Raw genomic sequence first — 23,033 nt, 5'->3', positions numbered from 1 at the left:
CTGATGCTTATCCTTAAGACGCTAAAATTGAATCCATACTAAAAAGCCATTTCTCGATTTCTCTTACAGCTCTATGGAAATTAATATTAAAACTAGAAGTAGTAGGAAGTTTCTATCACTTCCGATTGCAGTAAACAAATCAAGTCATGGCTGAAACCTATTCTTACAACTTCAAACAAACCAGCCATGAACCAATAAGCCTCTGAGGTCATGATTCATGAAAATAGAAATATTTATTCAGAAATTTCTTGTAACATTTTCTTAAACTTGGGGCTAAATTCATCTCATATCCTACTGATTTCGATCTCAAGCAATAGGCCGTATAGGGAAGCACGAAAGAAAGTACATTTCATGATTAATGGAAATTGGATAATTTTTAGGGAAGCAAGATTTCAATTTTTTTTATAAAAAGAAGATATGGGTTAATTTACTCCATTGTTCCTAACTAATTGTAACCCCAGACAATGGTGTAAGGATCCCTACCTTCAGCGCAAGCAGATGTCACCACAACACGTGCCATTATTTACAAACATCACAACCAAATGAGAAACAACAACCAGGAAGACACGAAACCAAAACGATGGAGCCTGAGGAGGAACGAGCCACCAGGAGACCACCTATAAAAGCGGAGCTCGAAGATGAACCAACTATGAGTAGATCGCTGATCAAATAACCCACAACAGCTGCCGAGGTCGCCTTGGACTAAGGAGTTCACCTATACCTAAACCCGACGTCGCCTTGGACTAAGGAATCCTAACCACATCTAAACCTCGCGAAGCTGCATTAGGCTGAGGATGATTTCCTACAAGTATTCATCTAAAATCTCCGTAGATGTTCTGGAGGCTGCAATGAGCTGAAGGGGCACCGTGCAAAACACCTTTCTCCTTCATCTTGGTCGATGATAAGGAAAGAAACTATTAGATTATTCTTTGTAAATTCACTTATTTGGATTTGGATTTTGTAATAAAACTGGTGAAGGGAAAAACACCCGGACCGTTATTAAACTCTACTTACACATTACAATATTTTAAAACTGCTTCTCGCTATGTACCAAGTATTACAATTCCGTTTTCTAACATGACAATCAGTGCTGACACTTGACTTTACCACCACTTTCGTTTGTATAGAGGAATAAAGTTTCGAGACAATACGTTGAATCCACATCAAACAACTATCTATTAGTATTTCTGCTTTATGAAGATCAATATTTAAAACCAAAGTGGTGGTAGGGTTTTTGCCACTTCTAGTTAAAGTGAAGAAATAAAGATGGAGACGGAATCCATTCTTGAAACGATGAATCAATTTTATTTATTTATTTATTTATTTATTTATTTATTTATTTATAAATCCCATTACCCGTTGAAGCTTGAAGGTATGACAGTGACTTTCAGAAGCTTGATTTCCAATGATTATGTGATCATGAGCTTAAATAAATATGAGGAGGAAATGACATTGAGTGAAAGTGATGTCGGATTTTGTGAAGTGACGTTGAGTGAATGTGATGTTAGATTGATGATGTGAGCGTGAGCTCGAGTAAGTGTGATGTCGAAATGATGCTGTAAGTGTGAGGTCGAATGGGCGTGATGTCGAAACAGTGTTGTGAGTGTGATGGCGGATTGATATTGTGAGCATGGGGCTCAGTGCGATTAGTTCAACGAAGGCTCCTACATAGATTTTTGGAGAAACTCTCAATACCACAAAATTTTAAAATAACACAAAATGACATATGAAGGTCAAGATGAAAGTCTGCCTTGGTACGTGGGTTAAGTCAAAAATTTATAACAACGAAGCTATAACATTTTTTACATTGTTTATACTGACCTTTGTCCTCGTTTATTTTATTGTTAAGCTATTGTGGATTGTTCATACTGACCTCTGTTTTCGTTTATTTTATTGTTAAGCTATTGTGGATTGTTCATACTGACCTCTGTCCTCGTTTATTTTATTGTTAAGCTATTGTGGATTGTTCATACTGACCTCTGTCCTCGTTTATTTTATTGTTAAGCTATTGTGGATTGTTCATACTGACCTCTGTCCTCGTTTATTTTATTGTTAAGCTATTGTGGATTGTTCATACTGACCTCTGTCCTCGTTTATTTTATTGTTAAGCTATTGTGGATTGTTCATACTGACCTCTGTTTTCGTTTATTTTATTGTTAAGCTATTGTGGATTGTTCATACTGACCTCTGTCCTCGTTTATTTTATTGTTAAGCTATTGTGGATTGTTCATACTGACCTCTGTCCTCGTTTATTTTATTGTTAAGCTATTGTGGATAGTTCATACTGACATCTGTCCGCGTTTATTTTATTGTTAAGCTATTGTGGATAGTTCATACTGACCTCTGTCCGCGTTTATTTTATTGTTAAGCTATTGTGGATAGTTCATACTGACCTCTGTACGCGTTTATTTTATTGTTAAGCTATTGTGGATAGTTCATACTGACCTCTGTCCGCGTTTATTTTATTGTTAAGCTATTGTGGATTGTTCATACTGACCTCTGTCCTCGTTTATTTTATTGTTAAGCTATTGTGGATTGTTCATACTGACCTGTGTTCTCGTTTATTTTATTGTTAAGCTATTGTGGATTGTTCATACTGACCTATGTCCTAGTTTATTTTATTGTTAAGCTATTGTGGATTGTTCATACTGACCTCTGTCCTCGTTTATTTTATTGTTAAGCTATTGTGGATTGTTCATACTGACCTCTGTTTTCGTTTATTTTATTGTTAAGCTATTGTGGATTGTTCATACTGACCTCTGTTTTCGTTTATTTTATTGTTAAGCTATTGTGGATTGTTCATACTGATCTCTGTTTTCGTTTATTTTATTGTTAAGCTATTGTGGATTGTTCATACTGACCTCTGTTTTCGTTTATTTTATTGTTAAGCTATTGTGGATTGTTCATACTGACCTCTGTCCTCGTTTATTTTATTGTTAAGCTATTGTGGATTGTTCATACTGACCTCTGTCCTCGTTTATTTTATTGTTAAGCTATTGTGGATTGTTCATACTGACCTCTGTCCTCGTTTATTTTATTGTTAAGCTACTGTGAATTGTTCATACTGACCTCTGTTTTCGTTTATTTTATTGTTAAGCTATTGTGGATTGTTCATACTGACCTCTGTTTTCGTTTATTTTATTGTTAAGCTATTGTGGATTGTTCATACTGACCTCTGTCCTCGTTTATTTTATTGTTAAGCTATTGTGGATTGTTCATACTGACCTCTGTCCGCGTTTATTTTATTGTTAAGCTATTGTGGATTGTTCATACTGACCTCTGTCCTCGTTTATTTTATTGTTAAGCTATTGTGGATTGTTCATACTGACCTCTGTCCTCGTTTATTTTATTGTTAAGCTATTGTGGATTGTACAATGCGCGGCAAAAAACCTGCAACATGAGCATATAAGTTTATTGTGACATGACGAAGTCTTTTGTTCCAAAATAAGTTTGCACGGGAGGAGGCCGAGTTTTATGCTGGCGTGATTCGTTCCACTTAGAAGTTATGTTCATTCCCTGTGCTGTTAAGCGTAGTTTCACAATAAACTTACATCCTCATGTTGCAGGTTTTTTGCCGCGGATTGTACATACTGACCTCTGTTTTCGTTTATTTTATTGTTAAGCTATTGTGGATTGTTCATACTGACCTCTGTCCTCGTTTATTTTATTGTTAAGCTATTGTGGATTGTTCATACTGACCTCTGTCCTCGTTTATTTTATTGTTAAGCTATTGTGGATTGTTCATACTGACCTCTGTCCTCGTTTATTTTATTGTTAAGCTATTGTGGATTGTTCATACTGACCTCTGTTTTCGTTTATTTTATTGTTAAGCTATTGTGGATTGTTCATACTGACCTCTGTTTTCGTTTGTTTTATTGTTAAGCTATTGTGGATTGTTCATACTGACCTCTGTTTTCGTTTATTTTATTGTTAAGCTATTGTGGATTGTTCATACTGACCTCTGTTTTCGTTTATTTTATTGTTAAGCTATTGTGGATTGTTCATACTGACCTCTGTTTTCGTTTATTTTATTGTTAAGCTATTGTGGATTGTTCATACTGACCTCTGTTTTAGTTTATTTTATTGTTAAGCTATTGTGGATTGTTCATATTGACCTCTGTTTTCGTTTATTTTATTGTTAAGCTATTGTGGATTGTTCATACTGACCTGTGTTTTCGTTTATTTTATTGTTAAGCTATTGTGGATTGTTCATACTGACCTCTGTTTTCGTTTATTTTATTGTTAAGCTACTGTGAATTGTTCATACTGACCTCTGTTTTCGTTTATTTTATTGTTAAGCTATTGTGGATTGTTCATACTGACCTCTGTTTTCGTTTATTTTATTGTTAAGCTATTGTGGATTGTTCATACTGACCTCTGTTTTCGTTTATTTTATTGTTAAGCTATTGTGGATTGTTCATACTGACCTCTGTCCTCGTTTATTTTATTGTTAAGCTATTGTGGATTGTTCATACTGACCTCTGTTTTCGTTTATTTTATTGTTAAGCTATTGTGGATTGTTCATACTGACCTCTGTTTTCGTTTATTTTATTGTTAAGCTATTGTGGATTGTTCATACTGACCTCTGTTTTCGTTTATTTTATTGTTAAGCTATTGTGGATTGTTCATACTGACCTCTGTCCTCGTTTATTTTATTGTTAAGCTATTGTGGATTGTTCATACTGACCTCTATCCTCGTTTATTTTATTGTTAAGCTATTGTGAATTGTTCATACTGACCTCTGACCTCGTTTACTTTATTGTTATGCTGTTGTGGTCATGCTATGAAAGTTTTATCCTAATTCCTCCATTTGTCTTCCTTTTGTTGCAGATAGATCATGGCCGCTCCATTAGAAGTTTGCACCAAAGAGGAACAACAAGCAGTGATCCGGCTTTTGTGGTCGGAAGGTGTATCAAGGGCCGTAATCCATCAAAGACTTTCGGCACAATACAGGAACAGTGTTTTGCTGCAACGGAGTGTCTACGAATGAACTGAAAACATATGTGACCGTAGATGGTGGTCCGGCTTCTTCCTCGTGCATAACGCTTGTTCGATCATTTTTGAATTTTCCAATCCATTCGTAGACAGTCCGTTGCGGCAAGACACTGTTCCCGTATTGTGCCGGAAGTCTTTGATGCATTGCGGCTCCTCCTGCACGTTGTTCCTCTTTGGTGTAAACTTTTAATTGAGCAGCCATGATCTATCTGCAATAAAAGGACGACAGATGGAAGAATTACGGTCAAACTTTCATAGCATGACTACAACAGCATAACAATAAAATGAAAATGAAATGAAATCTTTAGTTTTACGTCCCACGGTTATGCCGGTTAGGCTAAAGGAGACGGTGATGATGAGAGAGGAATGAAATGGTGGAATGAAGAAGTGGGATGAAACGGAAGAACCCCGAGAAAACCCACGAGAACGGTGTTTGTCCACCACAAAGTTCACACGGCGCGAGCTTGGATCGAACCAGGGACCCCAAGCACCGGAGGTGAACGCTCTACCACTGAGCCACCGCGCCCCCTAGCATAACAATAAAATAAACGGGGATAGAGGTCAGAACGAACAATGTAACAAAAGTTATACTTGCCCTCGTACATGGCAAAAAAAAAAATGTCATCACGACAAATGCTAGTTGTTCCGAAAAAAAAAATAGTTTTACATCTCACGATTATGCACCGAGGCCAAGGGAGACAGTGATGATGAGAATGAATAAAATGATAAAATAAAGTAAGTAGAGGAAACGGAGAACCCTAAGAACACCCCGCACATCGCGTTTGTCTACCACATTTGAAGTTTGGAGCAAAACATATACCAAATTTCACTACAATCGAATAAGTTTTACGAAAGTTATCGAGGAGCAGAAATGAACAGACTCACAATGGTCGACTGAAAGGAAAGGTAGAAGAGAGAAGCTTGCTTTTTTAAAAAAAGGAGAAAACTTTAAATTGGCAAATAGCTCATCTCCTCAACCTTTTAGTCAATTTCTAAGAAAATCAGAAAATTAGGAATTTACTACAAAAGCTTTTAAGAGGACGTATGTTTCAAAAATAAATTAATACTGGCTTGATCATATTTTAATACAGAATACACTCTGTGAGTAGAACAGATTTACATATCCCTCTCCTTTATGAACTGGTAAAAATTATTTCCGTTATCCGAATATTATCCTTCATCCGGCTATTGACCGTTATCCGGATAAGTTTCTATCCGATACCCGAACAGGAAATTATACGAGTGTGGCCATCATAGTTAGAATTACAATGTTTATTTGGAATGCAGATAGAGAACTACACACTATTACCACATTGTTTTGAAGAAAATACTTAAAATTCGAGGTGAGCGAATTTTAAGTATTTTCTTCAAAACAATGTGGTAATAGTGTGTAGTTCTCTATCTCTCTTGCACAGCGAAAGTTCAAATTAAATTACATGAACTTTAGGGATTTGTTTACAGACGACGAAAATAGTGTAGCTTTTGTCTTTCATATATTCCTCTCTTTCATTATTATCGAATTTACAGAACAGTCGGATTCCTCGCACACCCACCATTTCTAACGTCAGTGTTAAAATCAATATATGATTAGGGATAAACACATCTATTACAAGCACGGTACTCGAAATTATAACGTTTGTTATATCAAATCGAGATCATCAGTAAGAACGAAGCAAAAGTTGTTAATTAAAAAGATGTAAGCTGATTCTTGTAAATCTAAGTTGCAATTACATGTCACCAATAAAACAACAATATATGTGTAACAGTTTCGCCAATTAACTGAACACATTGGCTTTATCAGACACTGTAATAACAAGAGAGAGAGTTGTATCTAAATATAACAGAATTCCCAGAAAATGGATCTGAACGTTGATTGGCTGATCAAAACAAATTCAGCCAATCATAATAGAAGTTGACAAAAATGAAACTAAATATCGCAGATCCATTTCCCTCCCTGGTCCAGTGGAAAACTAAGCTACAAATTAAGTCCTTCCAATAACTTGCCCCACTGTTCGTCAATTTCAAGTCCTGTTTTCCAATTCAGAACACAATTTTTTCTTTTCCAATAAATCTAGCCTCTTTTCACTTTCTTATTAACGTCCTTTGTTCCCGTCCTAACACTTCAACCTCACACCGTAATATTATGCCCCGTGTCCCTTACATGTTTAAAAATGGCATTTCTTTCTCTTTCCAATTTCACATGTTTCTGTTATATTTAGATGCAACTCTCTTGTTTGTCCAGTTTCTGATAAAGCCAATATGTTCAGTTAGTTGGCGAAACTGTCACCAATAAACGTTGCTTTGCTCAGCATTTGTATTTTAGTGTAAGTTTAAAAAAATTACGTACCTCATCTTTGTCATCTACAAGAGCTTTCTTACTTCTCAAGAATTCCTGTAAAGCTGGCAAGTTATCATCGTCAATGTAGTTTACAATGGCACGGTAACTGAGCGACAACATTGAATCACTACGGTGTAGTGTCTGTAAAAGGAAAAGAAAACATGACCATTACTCATCTGTTTAGTCCAATTCAATATTCGCAAAATATACAGTGTCACAATTTAAGGGCATGGATACATAGTCTACACACAACCAGTTGAAAATGCTCCAAGATAATTGCTAGAACGAACTTATAAAGAATTAATTTTTCTTATTAACTTTTATACGCTTTATACCAATTGTTCTATGTACTTTATTAATATACTCATTAACCAATTCTTGTAATATATCTATCCATTTATAATTTCCTTGAGTACTAAATTTTTTCCACATGTTTTGTTTAAGAGTTCAGTTAAAAGTTCTACGATATGTTGGTTTACGAAGAGACATGCTCAAAATGGTGGGCTCAAAATTGAAAAATTCGCAAGACATCATCTCTCTATGACTTATTGTTCCCGACATATGGCTCCTTAAATCTCCCGAAATCCGAACTTTTTTAGCCAGTATTTGGGAAACGTCGTCAATTAGCCAGTGGCCACCGGTTTCTATTTGATACCAAAATGTTCACCATCCTCTTAGGTACTGATCAACACCAATATGATATATCTATGACTTACGGTTCCCGATATGACTCCTTATCTCACGAAATTGGAACTTTTCTGGCCAATATCTCGGGAACGGTAAGTTACAGAGAGATGATATCGGTGTTGATCAATACCTAATACGATGATAAACATTTTGGTACCAATAGTAACTGGCCAAACCAGTAGCCAGTTGGACAATGGCCACTGGTTACTATTTAGTACCAAAATATTCACCATCCTCTTATGTAATGACAAACACCAAATATCATCTCTTTATGACTTACGGTTCCTGAGATATGGCTCCTTAAATCTCCCGAAATCGGGACTATTTTGGCCAATATCTTGGGAACGGTAAGAGTGACGCGAAAAATTTCATCACTTTCTAAGATAGTCTTGGATGCTCTATTGAAAGGACGGCCCACAATAGAAATATTCGCAAATAACATACACACACAGACACAGAGAGAGACAGACAGACATATGCAGAGAGAATTCAGTAACGAAGTTTTTAAGTTCGCTGAAAATAGCTAATGAAGTTTCGCCAAACAACTGTCGATTATTTAAATATTTGAACAGGGAACGCGCAGATTTTTTGAGGGGAACCGGGGAGAAAGGGGGTACAAGACATACAAGCTCAATGCGAATACACACCTTGATATACGTGCGCACACAATACTTCATATAAAATAATTATTTAACACTCGTAAACCCTATTACTTTATTAACTACAATAAATATAGCTACTATAGTAGTATAGTATTTAATACAGTATTTTTTTTTTAAAAAAAAAAATATAGTAGATGAATAGGCAAATTAGTATGTTCTTCATGCATTTTCAAGAAATGAACCCCATCAAAAATCCAGGGGAGGGAGATTCGTCTCCTTGACCCACTTTGCGGGAGACCATGACCTTGGGATATCTTGTATAATGCGGTTAATTGGTTTCAAAAGTTTTGTGTATATATTGTAAATGAAAAAAAAAAAAAAAACTGTTCCACCCTTATGCTCTGTAGGTTGAAGGAGACGGATGATGAAATATTATGATAGGAATTGATGGAAAGAGCATAATATCAATTCCCATCATAATATTCCTACCATAAGAAACAGGAAAACACACAGACAAGATGCTGTCCACCATCAACTCACATGACCTGGGACCTAAACACAAAAGAGCGCTTAACCAGTGAGTCACCGTGCAACATTCTTCAATTGTAGTTAATATCACGTGTATAATATGCTTCCTTACATATAGTCTACTGCATTATTCTTATTCTTATTCTTATTCTTATTATACAGCGGTTTTGTTCGCTTGATTTTAGGTATTTCAAAATACACATCCAGTATTTCTGTATATTTCAAATCTTGGATAATTCGAATATTTTGTTTTGTATCCCCTTGAACTTGGAATTTAAAACCAGCATAATTACCAGCAGAATACTTGTTCTTCGCACTGAGAGAATACGTCTCATTTTGGACACAGAGGACTGAATTTGGATTTAAACGGCATCGGAAGTGTCACTGTTCGTCTCAGCGACCCCGAAAACTATGGATTCAGCTCTAATAACGGTCATTTTCGATATTTTTTTTTAAATATCTTCCCCTCCTCTAATTTGCACCGCCAAAGTGAAATGATAAACAGCATCCCAGGACCGAACCTCATCTATGGAAAATTTGAACGAGATCGGTCGTCTGGCTCGTGAGGTACGAAGTCACAAACATAGTGACTTTCATTGTATACTGTATCTTATAGTTGTCAAAAGTAAGTCATGAAATACAATTTCAAAAATGTCTTATATACTAACTATGAATAAGAAAGCAGAACAGTGATATATTATCATTTGGATGTTCAACAATATAAACTGAAGTTCAGTATTCCCCATATTCTAGGGCTACTAGACGTCTCGGTTTGGCAACAACAGTTTCGGATTTGCATCATTTGTCTACCCAAAAATTTCTCGAAACTCCGAAGTCACGGTTCCTCCAAAACATAAGCTGGGGCTACGGGGTTTAAGTGTTACAGCGCTCACTCTGGTTCGATCCCAGTTCGAGCTAGGTGAGATTTGTGGTTGGCGAAACACCTTTGTGCATGGATTTTCTCAGGGTTTCTCCTGTTTCCTCCCACTTTCTTCATTTCACCATTTTATTCATTGCCATTGTCACAGTTTCCTTTAACCTTGGTGATATTTTTAAAAATTCGTTTAGATTAATTATTGATACACAACTGCTAGCAATAATCTAGTCTTAGTTCTCGAGTTTTGTGTTTAATTATTTAATTCTGGTATTTCAACAAGAAGCAAGTGGATAACTATGAATATACTGGAAATTGTCCTCAAGTGACCCACGAAATATGAAAAACTCTACCCTATTCAGACTCGGAGCATACCTTATTTTTGAATGAAAATCTTAACCTCCTTTCTCAATAAAAGTTTTCTTTTGAGAAACAAAAAATCAAAGAAAACAGTGATTAATTGAGGTTTTGCCAAGGTGACCAGACCGTCCCGTTTTAGCCGGGACAGTCTCTTATTTTCAACCGTTGTCCTGTTTTTTTTTTTTTTTTCCTGATTCTCAAACGGGACGCCTAAATGTCCTGTTTCTAAGCAAACATGACCCAGGTATCCCGTAATTATTATTCAAAATATAAATGGTCAATGTTAATTCTACACTCTTCCGTACTAACACTCATTGGGAAGGTTCAGCCGTACTTAGAACTTCTGAATATTCAAATGAGAATTGAGTGTTCTGTGGTTCAAGTGGGAATCGAGTGGTAATTCTGAGTGTTGAAGTAGTTAAAAGTATTTCCGGTTAGTACTTAAGTTAGAAACGCTATGTTATCATTCTTACTTGCGCATTTTGTAAATTGAAAACACTGCTGAGTCCCAAAATGCAATGTGGAAGTCACCCCCCACCCCCACCCAGTCGCCGATTCGTATGCGTCCCGTTTTTGAAAGTAAAAGTTCTGGTCACCTTGGGTTTTGCTTTGATGTGGCAACAAAACATGAAAACTACGAGATACGAGGCACGTCCAGAAAGTAAGTTCCGTTTGGTAATAAAATTAAATTGTATAAAGATACAGAAAAATTATTTATTGCACAAAATTCTACAACTCTTAAACTACTTTTCCACATAACTGCCGAAATTTTGCAGGCATTTGTCATAGCGTGGCACAAGGTTTTGTATACCTTCTTCAGAGAAGTTTGCCGCCTGTGTCTTTAACCAGTTGGAAACAGTTTCTTTCAGCTCGTCGTCATTGTTGAAGTGTTGATCGTGAGATTTGGGGAAATTCCATACCGAGAGCACTAATTGTAAACCTGCGGTTTTCCTGGATCTTGTCATCAATCGCGTGAACCAGTTCTTCTGTAACCAAAGATGGACGCCCACTTCGTTCTTCATCGTGCACGTCACTACGTCCTTCATTGAATTGTCGGACCCATCTTCTCACCATTGAATCACTCATCGCATTTTGTCCGTAAACAACGCAAATTTGCCGATAAATTTCACTTGGTTTCACTTTCCTCGCATTCAGAAAACGAATCACCGCTCTGATTTCACAAGCGGCGGGATTTTCAATCAACACCGACATTGTAAACAAGCACAACAAAGCGTACGTGACTGACAGCGATCTCCAAATGGCGCACGTTTCTTCTCCTTGATACAGAGCGTCTACCGCGCATGTGCGGAACTGCGATCGCAGCGCTGCAGCGGAGATAAATTGAAACGGAACTTACTTTCTGGACGTGCTATGTATCTAATTTCTGTATTTGAGCTTTTTCGCATTCTAAACAGCCTCGAATATTCTTTAAACGTAACTCTAAAGAATGTACGATGTAATCTACATCTTACACATCCATGGAATCTCCGACAACGGATATCTACTTCAAAGTATTAGCCTTTGATTCCTCTACCACTGAATCATTTAACGCTGCTGCTTTGAAATATCTTGTGATTCAATTTATTATGAACATTGGCTATATAGTCATTTTATGTTTGCTTCAAGTTTTGTTTACATTACGAAAATACAATGACATTACAGTGTTCGTCGTTATTGCGGACAGCAGAATACTTGTGAGACATGGAATTTAACGTTTCTCACCGTCACTTTGATATTATGTTGAATGATCGTTTTCAAGCAACAAACAATTCATAACCATCAGATGACGTAGGGCCTGGCCTAACTTGTGTGTGCACAACCTGAAGAAAACGTTAGTCTTAGAGATATCGTAAATCTGAAGTGAAGTATTGGATTGTGTTTATCAAGTGCCAACGTATATTATGCTTAATAAAAGATTAAAAAAGAAAAGAAAAGAAAGAAGCTAGTTTTTGGTCACGGTATTCATATTTTCTCTGATGCTTTTCAATGATCCCAATTTTTCTTTCATTTTAATCGTTCGTTTCTTCCTTTAGTTAAAAGACCTGTGAGTATATTTATTTCCGCAATTCAGAAAAAGAAAAATTATCGTACATTTCTATTGAAGTAGCCAAACCAGTATAACGTTATATTTTTATAATATAAAAATTTCTTCGGGTGCACTGAAGTCCACTGCTCTATAATTGACATGAAAGTAATGCAGCTCTTTTGAATAGTCCTGACTTTGATTACAAACTACATACAATTACGTAAGTTGGGGAGAAATTCCTTCGGAACTAACAATTCGATGTATGCACTGAACAACAACTTGAGCAAGGCTGCAATTTTCAGAGGCACATCGAAATGTTGGTGAACAAAAGGATTTTCAGTAATCATTGAAACCTATCTGTTTGTGCGAAGTTGAGTACCAGAACAACTGGGCACATGCACAGACCGTCTTCAGGTAGGTCCAAAATGAGCTGAAAGCTTTTAAATTGCCTCTATTGTTGTCCTGGATGGGTGCAAAATGAATTGAATCCTTTTAATTTGCATCCCTTGTCGTCCTAGATGGGTGCCAAAATGAGACGAAGCCTTCGAAACTGCCTCTCCTATCGTCTTGAGTGAGTGTAAAACGAGATGAATGGCTTCTTCTGCACAATTTTCTCGATGGTGCTTGTTCCGTTGTTTGGCCGCACGCCTCACAAACGGGAAACAAACACCAAAACCTTCGTTTCGATAGCACACTTCAATTACAGACAGGAAACTTAAACCATCGAAAGCTTCTCAAACCACCGAAAGCTTTATTTTGGCCGGACGTCTCAGTTGCTGACAACCTAAGCGACTGAAAGCTTTGTTTTGGCCGGAAACCTAAAACATTGAAATCTTTGTTGCTAAACTAAGATATCACAGTATAGCACGTACTTTAGGTGCATAGGATTTCCATTGAGAGAGACTTAAAATTTCATTGCTTTACGATGCAGTGATTGCAGATCCAGAGGTACTCCGAGATCCATGATCCACCAAACTCTGAGACTCCAAAAAAACCTTATGACCCGGAGTAACATGGAGGCAATGAATCATCGTTGTACACATGTGGAGAATGCATAAGGCTGCTAATGTAATTGTAACACAATTTTGTCCCTCTTTCTCTCTCACTGTCCTGTCTGTAAATCTATAATTTTCTTTCTCGCTTGTGTGTGCTCTTGTGTATCAAAGTTTTGCACTGAAAGATAACGAAGTTTTAGTCCAGTAATACACGCGCGAGGAAGCGATCCTACAAAACTTGTCGTTTAGAATATAAAAGATGCCGCTAAGCCCAAATAGTGTTTTGTTAAATCTTTTTGTTTATAGTCTATGTTCTAAAATAGCTATTTTATTTTTCAGTATAGGGACAAGTAACATGAAATTATATTTGAAATATTCAAGACATAGTACCATAAGAAATGCTACATCGGAAAGCAAACAAGTGAATTTTCGAGCTAATATAGTGGGGATTATTAATGCACTATGAAATTCTGCAGTGCCGATATTCTGGTGGCTTCCGATTACCACGTCTGTCTTGGTCTCCGGGTTAGACCAGTGTGACCACTCAGCAAAAATATTTCGTACTAACCTATGCAGAAAAAAGTACTAGATCTGGGATGGGGAAGTGACCTCCCACATTTTTTGAAGAATCCCCAACTTTATTATTATTATTATTATTATTATTATTTTTTTTTACAGTCAAAATTCGATACAAACCGTGCAAACCACTTACACCCTCCCAATTTTGACTTTACACCCCCAAACTAAAAATCCTGACAGAATCCCAGATTAGTTGTCGTATTATAACTCACTGTAAAACCACTAAAGTAACACAAGTATGACAGATATAGAGGATGTTGGGAGAAAACAAGAAATATCATAAAATGGGCTTATTGAGAAAATCCAGCTTTAATTCCTTAATAACCTTCTGTTTAAGCGAATGACCAAGACTGTGGTCATTTATTAGTTGAAGGAAGCAACTGGACGACACCTATGTCAAACTTCTGCTCTTATAAATACCACTGTTGAAAAAAAAAAAAAAAAAAACAGGCAGAAAAAAGTTATCAGGAACAGTGAAATTTTCGTACATTACCAAATTTTCCTGAGATTCCTTTTTCTCTCCCAAATGTATTTATGAGAAAAGAAGAAGAGGAGAAAAGTACTCGATTTGTTGGTGAACGTACTAAAATACTAAAATATTATAAAATGTACTAGATCAAGTACGAAAGTACTAGTGGTGGTCACAGTGGGTTAGCCCGGTCTGAGAAGTGACACCCAGACACGGATGACACGGACTTAAGTCGTGACCCGTTCTATCACTGTTACGGTGGTTCGAACACCACATTTAATTGTAAGTTCACGCTTTCTCATAGCCTCAGTGCTGAAGAAGAACATTAATTTCCAACCAACAACATCTACGTCAAAGAAAACTGATTAAAATTCATCTCTAGTTCTATGTGGAGTATATACTAATTTTTGCTGGTGATCGTGGACCGTATAACAGTTCAACGTTCCACAATTATGCCCGTTATGCTAAGGGAGACGATGATTAACATAAGTGAATGATGATGTAAGAATTGGTGGGATTAGGTGTGGGAGGAAACTGAGAACTCGAGAATATCCACACCACGATGCTGTCCACCACAAACTTATTCGGCCGAGGATCGAATCAGGGACCCCAGGAACCAGAGGTGACCCTCTCGTACTATTTGAGAATTGAGTGGTCAGCGTGTAAAGACTAAAGTTTAGTGACCAATTTACATACCCTAATTTATTGTTAAATTGTATCTGTTCCAGATAACTAATGTGTCAGTTGAGGACTTAGTTTTCACCAATGTAGTCTTGCTATACCCCACAATCAATGGCGACTCTTACGGGAGGTCCAGGTAAAAATTAACAGATAAGATTTTAATTTTTATGGATGTGATTTCCTTCAAGAGCCACCACGCCCACAGTGTTTATCGATTTGTACAATTTTCAAGCGAGAGTTTGCAGCGGTGATTTACGAAGGTTAATCAATTTCCAAATTCACAGGTAAACCATTACCAAATCATTCATAACATACTCTCTTATTATTTATTTGTTTTAGACTCGGTCTTATTTTTCTGTTTTAGTATCATCTTAATGGTTTCCTGTATAAAACTGTAGTTGCATTATTATTTCTTTAAAATCTTCCAAACAAAAGTTATTTGTTACTAACATGGAGAAATTTGTTGTTTTTGTTTTCCTGTTTCAAAATATAAAAGCACGCGTTCACCACTTTGGAATTTATTTATGTTTATAAAGAATTGTTGGTTATGATACGTATTGTGACTAGCTTTTGGAAGTCTTAATGAGAAAATTCCCTGTGAACATTCCCCTCCCCCTCTCATATTTTTCAAAGGAAACAAAAGAACAAGGTATCATACAGTATACCAGCGTTTCCCAACCTTTTCCAACTTGCGGCACAGTCATATAGATATTATTATTATTATTATTATTATTATTATTATTTGTAAATATAAAAGACAGTGGTATTTTTTCTCTGTGATTACTGATCTCCTCACAGAGAAGAAAGCTCGATCACTGGTTTTCCCCCGTGATAAATCATTATGCATATCTTCCATTCTAATTTAAAACTTGACAACAATTGCAATGAAATATACGACTCAGGTTTCTAAAAATACAATTCATTTTTCGAAAACTGTATCCAACCTTTCACAAACAAGGAAGATCAGTAAATAATAAACGAATAAATAAATCTCTTTTACTTTTTAAAACACAAATGTACGTAACAAGGGCGCCCATGTTGTGGTTTCCAGGGGGGGCAAGTATAAGCAACGTTTCAAATATAGTTTCAAATTTTGCTGTAACTAATGTAAAAATTCAATTGAGTTTTCGATATTCCCAAGTACAATTCCCTCTTAGGAGGGGAAGAGATCGCCCCACTTTTCCTCCTGATGGGCACCCTTGGTAGATAATTTGTATGCACGTTTGCTTTGTCAAAAGGATTGAATGATATTTTAAAATTTCAAGTTAAGAAATTGTCTGCAACAATAAAGAAGTAATAATGATCATAACAATGATGATAAATACTTTTTTCAACATTAAAAATGTACAGAAAAGTAAGTCAGTATGAAACTTAAAATTATAGATTCATAGTAGAGGTTCATAGTAATGTGAAATACAAACATACATTTTTCCCTTGCAATTTGATTGCTATAGAATTAATACTTTTGTTTCAATTTCCTCGCGGCACACCGGTTGGGAAACGCTGCAATATACGGTTCATAAACTTTAACGTTTCTTTATTTTCGTTTCGTTTCGTTTCGCATTGTAAAACTACGCTAAATGCGCACATTACGCAAATTCTTAAACTGGAAGGACTAGATATACAAGGTGTCCCAAAGTCTCCTGACATAGGGTAACTCTTATTATCAGAGTTGCAACAAAATGTAAGAGGGGAAACCTTCTCCTAATATGTTTTCAATCTAAAGTGAATGATTTTTTTTTTTTTTTTTAAATCGGACGAGCCGTTTGGACTGTACACTCTTTACGCACCCCATGTTAAATGAAAATGCAACGTTGCCATTTACCTAGACTCATAACGTAATTAAATGAAGGTACTGTCTTTCACGCTAACGTGTCAATGGTCAGCCCACATTTCAAAAAGTTATTCATTCACTTACGTTGTAGGTCCAGGTAAATGGCAACGTTGCATTATAATTTCCCCCATCGGTCACATAAAGAGTGTACAGCCCAAACGGCTCATCCGATTTAAAAAATTTCTTCACTTTAGATTGAAAACATCATATTTGGAGATGGTTTCCCCTCTTACATTTTGTTGTAGCTCTAATAATAAGGTTTACTACAGTTTGAAATTGGACTGAAATTGGACTAGCAGTATGAGTATAGTTTTTTTTTTTTTTGTTTTTCATTTACATTTACTGAGTGTTTTATTTATCATTAGTATTATTGAATGTATCATGTTATGTTGTTATTTGTATCTTGTATCTTATTTGTGTCTTTATTTTTTTTTTCTTTCTTTTCTTTGTAATGATGACAAGGGTTAGGTGGCAGAGCAGCCTCCGGCTGAACCTCGCCCGCTGAAATAAAGAGAAATTCAATTCAATTCAATAATAACAGAGTTACCGTATGTCAGGGGACTTTTGACACACTCTTGTATAACTTCAGGGGCGTCATTTGGGGGTTCAGGGGGAAATTGCCTCCGGTCCTAAATTTAAGATTATATAGATATATTCAATAGTATAATATGCTATTGAAAACCGTTAATTATCTACTTATATCAGAGAGTCGTCAAACCCCCTTCCCAAATCAAATTTTGTATGAAATGACGCTGCTGTATAACTTTCAGTAGCCATGGGCGGATATGGCTAGAGATGGGACCTCTCTTTCGGACGTTGAAGACTGAACTCATATATATTGGGTATTCTAAAAATGGCACCCACGGACAAAAGAGCGCTATTCTTCAGGTCAAAATAAAGTGAAAATCCTATATCTTCCGAGGGCTTCTTCATCCGCTAAAGGTAATCAGAAATTGCAATATGTGGCAACATCGCATATTAACTTAGAACAAGGGATAAAATTGAGAGGGAACGCGGGCAGATGTCTTCCCCCACTTTCTAAAAATATACAATGGGCAAAGATAGACACGGGGCACGGCGTGACGTCAAACATCCCCCTACCTTTTCAGATTCACTTTTACCCCTGCTTGGAACCATTAGCACTGCTCTACGAATCCATCAAACAGTTATATTGATTGTTACACTAATAACTGGTGCTAGTCTGTCGACTTTAACAGTCATCTGACAAGAGTCGATGAAATTATTTCATCGATTGGTAGATCTATAGTTCCTTGCGCGACGTTGCCACATAGTACAACATGCGCATCCAGAGAGGAGCCCAAAGGTGTATAATTATATAGATTTTCCGCTTTATTTTGACTGGTAGAATAGTGCTTTGTAGCCTACGCCATTTTTAGAATACCCGATATATCTATCTATAACCACATTTGTAATAAGTTTTCACCAGAACAACACGCTGTTCCGTTGTGAAGCACTTCATTCCTTCCCATACAGAAAACAAATTATGATGATGCGCTATTCGACGCTCCGTGACTACTAACCATAAACCACACAGATGAAAATCGTAACTTTCAGTGCTGCCAACTTACTAGAACAAAAATGGCGGGCAATTCAAAAGTTGGGTTCCTTATAGGATATCCTTTATTACTTAAATAGTTTGAGTATATTAATAGAACTTATATGTAACAAAATTTAATTTTCAGCAAGTAACAGACTGACAGAAGTATTCAACACGGAGTTAGTGTATAATATATAGACAACGGATTGATTGTAATTCGACATCCTTTACCCGAACAATTTATTATCCAGATATTTTGCCCACTCTAAGCAATTTTTCATAATAAGAGAATATCTAAAATCTTGTAACAATAACAACTACACTCGGCGCAAAATAAGGAAGAATTGGTATTTAGATGAAGACGTGTTACTCTGTTGCTACACAAGGGCGCCCATCAGGGGGGCAAGGTGGGGCGCTCGCCCCCCTAAGAGAAAATCGTACTTGAGAATATCGAAAGCCCAATAGAATTTTCACATTAGTTATAGCAAAATTTGAAACTATATTTGAAACCTCGCTTATATTTGCCCCCCCTGGAAACCACAACATGGGCGCCCTTGTTGCTACATCATGAATATTCTATTGAAGTGTCTATTATTAGTATACCTACCCTTCCGTGAAAGTGGGTAGTCAAGCGGACAGCTCAGCAGAATACCTACGATATGACAATATTGTAACAAGTCTTCCACTAAATACTAACTCGTATTTTCCGCCAGGATAATATTTCTACATAAATACAACAACGATTCTCTTCTCATTCTTTATATAAACTAGATATTGGACAGAAGAAAATAATAATTTCCATTTGCTAATCACACTTCTCAGTGAAAAGAATAAACTACAAAAAATATTTTCATGCAACTACAATACACTATCATTACTACTACTACTACTACCATCAAACGACCACACTCCTACAAAAAATCAATTTCATGCTTCTATTTAATATATACTAACAAAATACTTGAACTACCGGGAAGCATATTAAAGCGACCTCTTATAATATAAGAATAACCAACTATCATTATCAGTGAATTCAGGGTGTTTACCCAGTAATTCCCAAATTTTGATATATTAAATAAATAAATAAATAAATAAATAAATTCAAGCTTTACACAAATAAATAACAGAAATTGATAATATATTACAAATGTCGGCTATTTTACAATATTTATCTAATTTGGAGAGAAACCGCGTTTCTGTTATTGATGTTTCTCCTTTTCAGTGATTTTTATTCTTTACTCGGTGTAAGCACCCGTCGTCGCTAGGTTTTAATTCAGAATCTGGACAAAGGGGAGAGGAAGAAGACCATTATCCGGGTATCCTCTGTTGCTACTATGTAAGCCCATATAACTAATAAGTAATGGTGGTTGCATCTAGGTAAGGCGTAGAGACAACCGGAAACTTCCATAAATTTTCAGTCCCTATCAATCCCTCCTTCTCCGAGCTGAAAATCGAAGAACGACTTCGTACGCGATCAGATCTGGTGAAGAGCTGTGTGTCTCGTCAGTGCCAAAAGTTATTTCCGTTCGATGAAATATATTTTGGGAATAACGGTAGTATCGCTGGTATTTTCTGAATAATGGTGGTGGTAACGTACAGGAAATTGTCCTTACATTCAAGTTATTTACGAGACTAATATAATCAAACAGAAAGAGCTTTAGTCGCTGACTGTACAAAATTTGATGCTCTCGGAGACTCCTTTCTATGCAGACATACACAATATTGTATTATTACTAAAGATACGACTAGAGATCAATGTTCAATATGCGTATATCATGTACCTAATATAAAATTGTATGATATAAGTACTTAATGACAATAAATTTAGACGCTGCCATGTTAACATACTATTATAATAGTATGCTAACATGACAGTGTCTAAATTTTCATATACTCGTTCGATTGCTTTCTATCTCTGATACTTAAGGGTAGAGCACTCCAGATTTTAATGCGTTGATACCTGATGCCTTTGAGATCAAAGTTTAATCATTGTCTCGGTTTTTAAAGTTCTGTTTCGTTGCGTTATATCCACGACGAAATTAAATGTCAACTGAAAGCAAAGAATTCGTGTTGTTATTCAGTTCAGAATCTTTTGTCGTCGCGAATTATATCCACAAATTTGAAGCTCAAAATATATGAAATGATAATAATGCCTCTTATGCTGTATGGTTGCTAAACATGGTCGCTTAATCTGAGGGAAGAACGCAGACTGAAAGTAATTGAGAACAGAATCCTGAGGCGAATATTCGGACCCAAGAGGAACGGGAATGAGGAATGGCGGTGACTTTATTACAAAGAACTACATACAGTAGTTTATACCGTTTATCCAACATTGTTAGGGTCATCAAATCTAGGAGGTTTAGGTGGACAGGTTATGTAGCCAGAATGGAAGAAAGTAGGAACGCTTTCAAAGTTTTATCTGGAAATCCGATAGGAAAACGACCACTAGGAAGACATAGGGGGGCGGACAATATTAGAATGGATCTCGCAGAAATAGGAACACAAAGTAGAAACTGGATCCAGCTGGCTATGGACGAGATGGAGAGATTTTGTGAACCAGACATTGAACCTTCGTATTTCATAGGCCATAGAGTTAGTTTTAGTTTGTCTTTGTACGTTATCTTGTTTTGTGCTTTATTTAAGCAAGTTGAATTGTATCTTTCTCGAAACTTCGTATATTAGGGAGCTCACTGTACAGAAATAAGGTTGTCTAATTTTAATGTGTTTATATCTTAGAATAGCAGTTTTGTATGTACGTTTATATTTTCACTATTCCATAAACAAAGCTTTATAAATAAACATAAAATGCAACCCCTTCAGATCGCCAATCAACTACGTTAAATTAAATGCAATAAAATCCATGCAGGCACCAAATTAATGGACAAAATGGTCTTCCCAAATGCTGATTTCTGACAAGATAATTATCAAATTCATAATGCTGTTTACTTTTTCTTTTTAATCTGGCTTTGTTCCAAATATGACGCAAAGTGTGATTGCGAGTGGGTGATCCCCAACCCGTCCGCCCACTCCAACAGAATTAGATTAATATATGCAATATCCTCTATGGTTGAAAATGAATAATTTGTACTTTCAATTGTAATGTAATTACACGGTTCTAGCACTTTGTTTAACTCTAAATTTGTGATGATTATGCCAACGGCAACAACTTAGTAAAAGCTTCATTTTTGATTATTAAAACAAAAGAAAGTCGTATTATTGGAAACTTATTTACTGCATTAAAAGGAAAGCACTTTTCTTTTCAAGTTGATTAAATAATAGACGCCGTCGTGGTGTATTGTCTCATTTTAGAAAGAGGAGATGTGTTTTTTGCGTCAGCGTTCGGCGATAGCTTCGTTGAAAAAAAAAAAAAAAAAACTGTAACTGGCTATAACAATGCACAGCATGTCTTATCCGTGTAGCATTAAACTGCAAAGTAATTTGTTTTAAAAATCCTTCATTGCAGGAATGTGAGCTGATCTTCGTTGCGGTCAAAAGTCTCTGTGATTGTTCAGCTGAAATATGTTCAAGAAAATATCAGCCATTTCTTGTGAGTGTCTTCCTCCTGTTCAGAGAAAGGAGATCTTAGAAATTTACTCTTTTGTCTTAGGTTGCAACTTGTGTGGCTACGAAGACAAAATTTAGTGCTATTATTCTAACGATTTCTGAGACGAGTAATGAGAAACTAGAGTGAAACGTGAAGTGAATTTTAAGCTTGTGTACTAAGTCAACTTGATCACACTTTTTCTTGTAAAGTTGAAAAGATTGTCAGATTACCTACAAAACAAGGAGAGCATATTCGCTGATGCTGTTTTACTGCATTATTTTGGTGATATTCGAAACTGAAGGAATTTCAAAGGATTTGAGTTGTCTTTGACTATTGCACATAATAATGGGTTATCTTTACGGTGTCTAATGTCCAAAGCAGGATCACTGTTCCTCACTCAAATCAATATATCATAATGGAGCAAATGTCTATTGAGGAAGAAGATACCAAATCCCGATATTTAGATATCCTACATAAAATATTTCTTTCTGTAATTGACAACATACAAATACTTACGAACCTGAAGTGTTTTATAGAGATCAGGTATTTTAAGGGAGATCAGTAGTCTTCATAGAAAAAGTACTTTCTCTCATTTAAGAAAACTGAGCCACTTGCACGTCACTATGGGCGAAACATCAACAGTGTTAAATTAGAACAAAAACTTCTTTCGAAAGTAAGAAACGTTAGAAAGGGAAAACGCAACATTACCTGAATTTCTCAGTTTATTGAAATGATCAAAAGTTTTAAAGTTGGTTTCCACGAAATTCACAATTTTACAGTCATTGCTTTCACCACTCCTATGGTCTAGTTCATTTTTTAACGTTCTTTCTCGTACCTTAAAAGTGCTGTATACGAAAATGAATACTAGTGACATAAGCGACTTTTGTTTCCTTTCAGTACAAAGAAAAATTGTAATGAATATTGTCTTAGAGGATATGGTAAACACATTCGATGTCGGGCATA

General features: G+C 36.1%; 1 protein-coding gene across 1 annotated transcript in view; it reads right to left on the bottom strand.

The window, feature by feature from the left end:
• Arms (Ankyrin repeat-rich membrane spanning) overlaps positions 1-23,033 on the bottom strand; it is a gene marked incomplete in the record, with an annotated part of 380,241 nt that overhangs the window by 226,817 nt on the left and 130,391 nt on the right. The window contains 1 exon segment of the mRNA XM_081746181.1: positions 7,343-7,474. Within this exon segment, the coding sequence (XP_081602307.1) occupies positions 7,343-7,474 (132 nt within the window).

This window comes from Thermobia domestica, chromosome 18, assembly GCF_964235325.1.
Source record: "Thermobia domestica chromosome 18, izTheDome1.hap1.1, whole genome shotgun sequence".
NCBI classification, from domain to species: domain Eukaryota; kingdom Metazoa; phylum Arthropoda; class Insecta; order Zygentoma; family Lepismatidae; genus Thermobia; species Thermobia domestica.
This window is presented reverse-complemented; position numbering and strand designations above follow the sequence as displayed.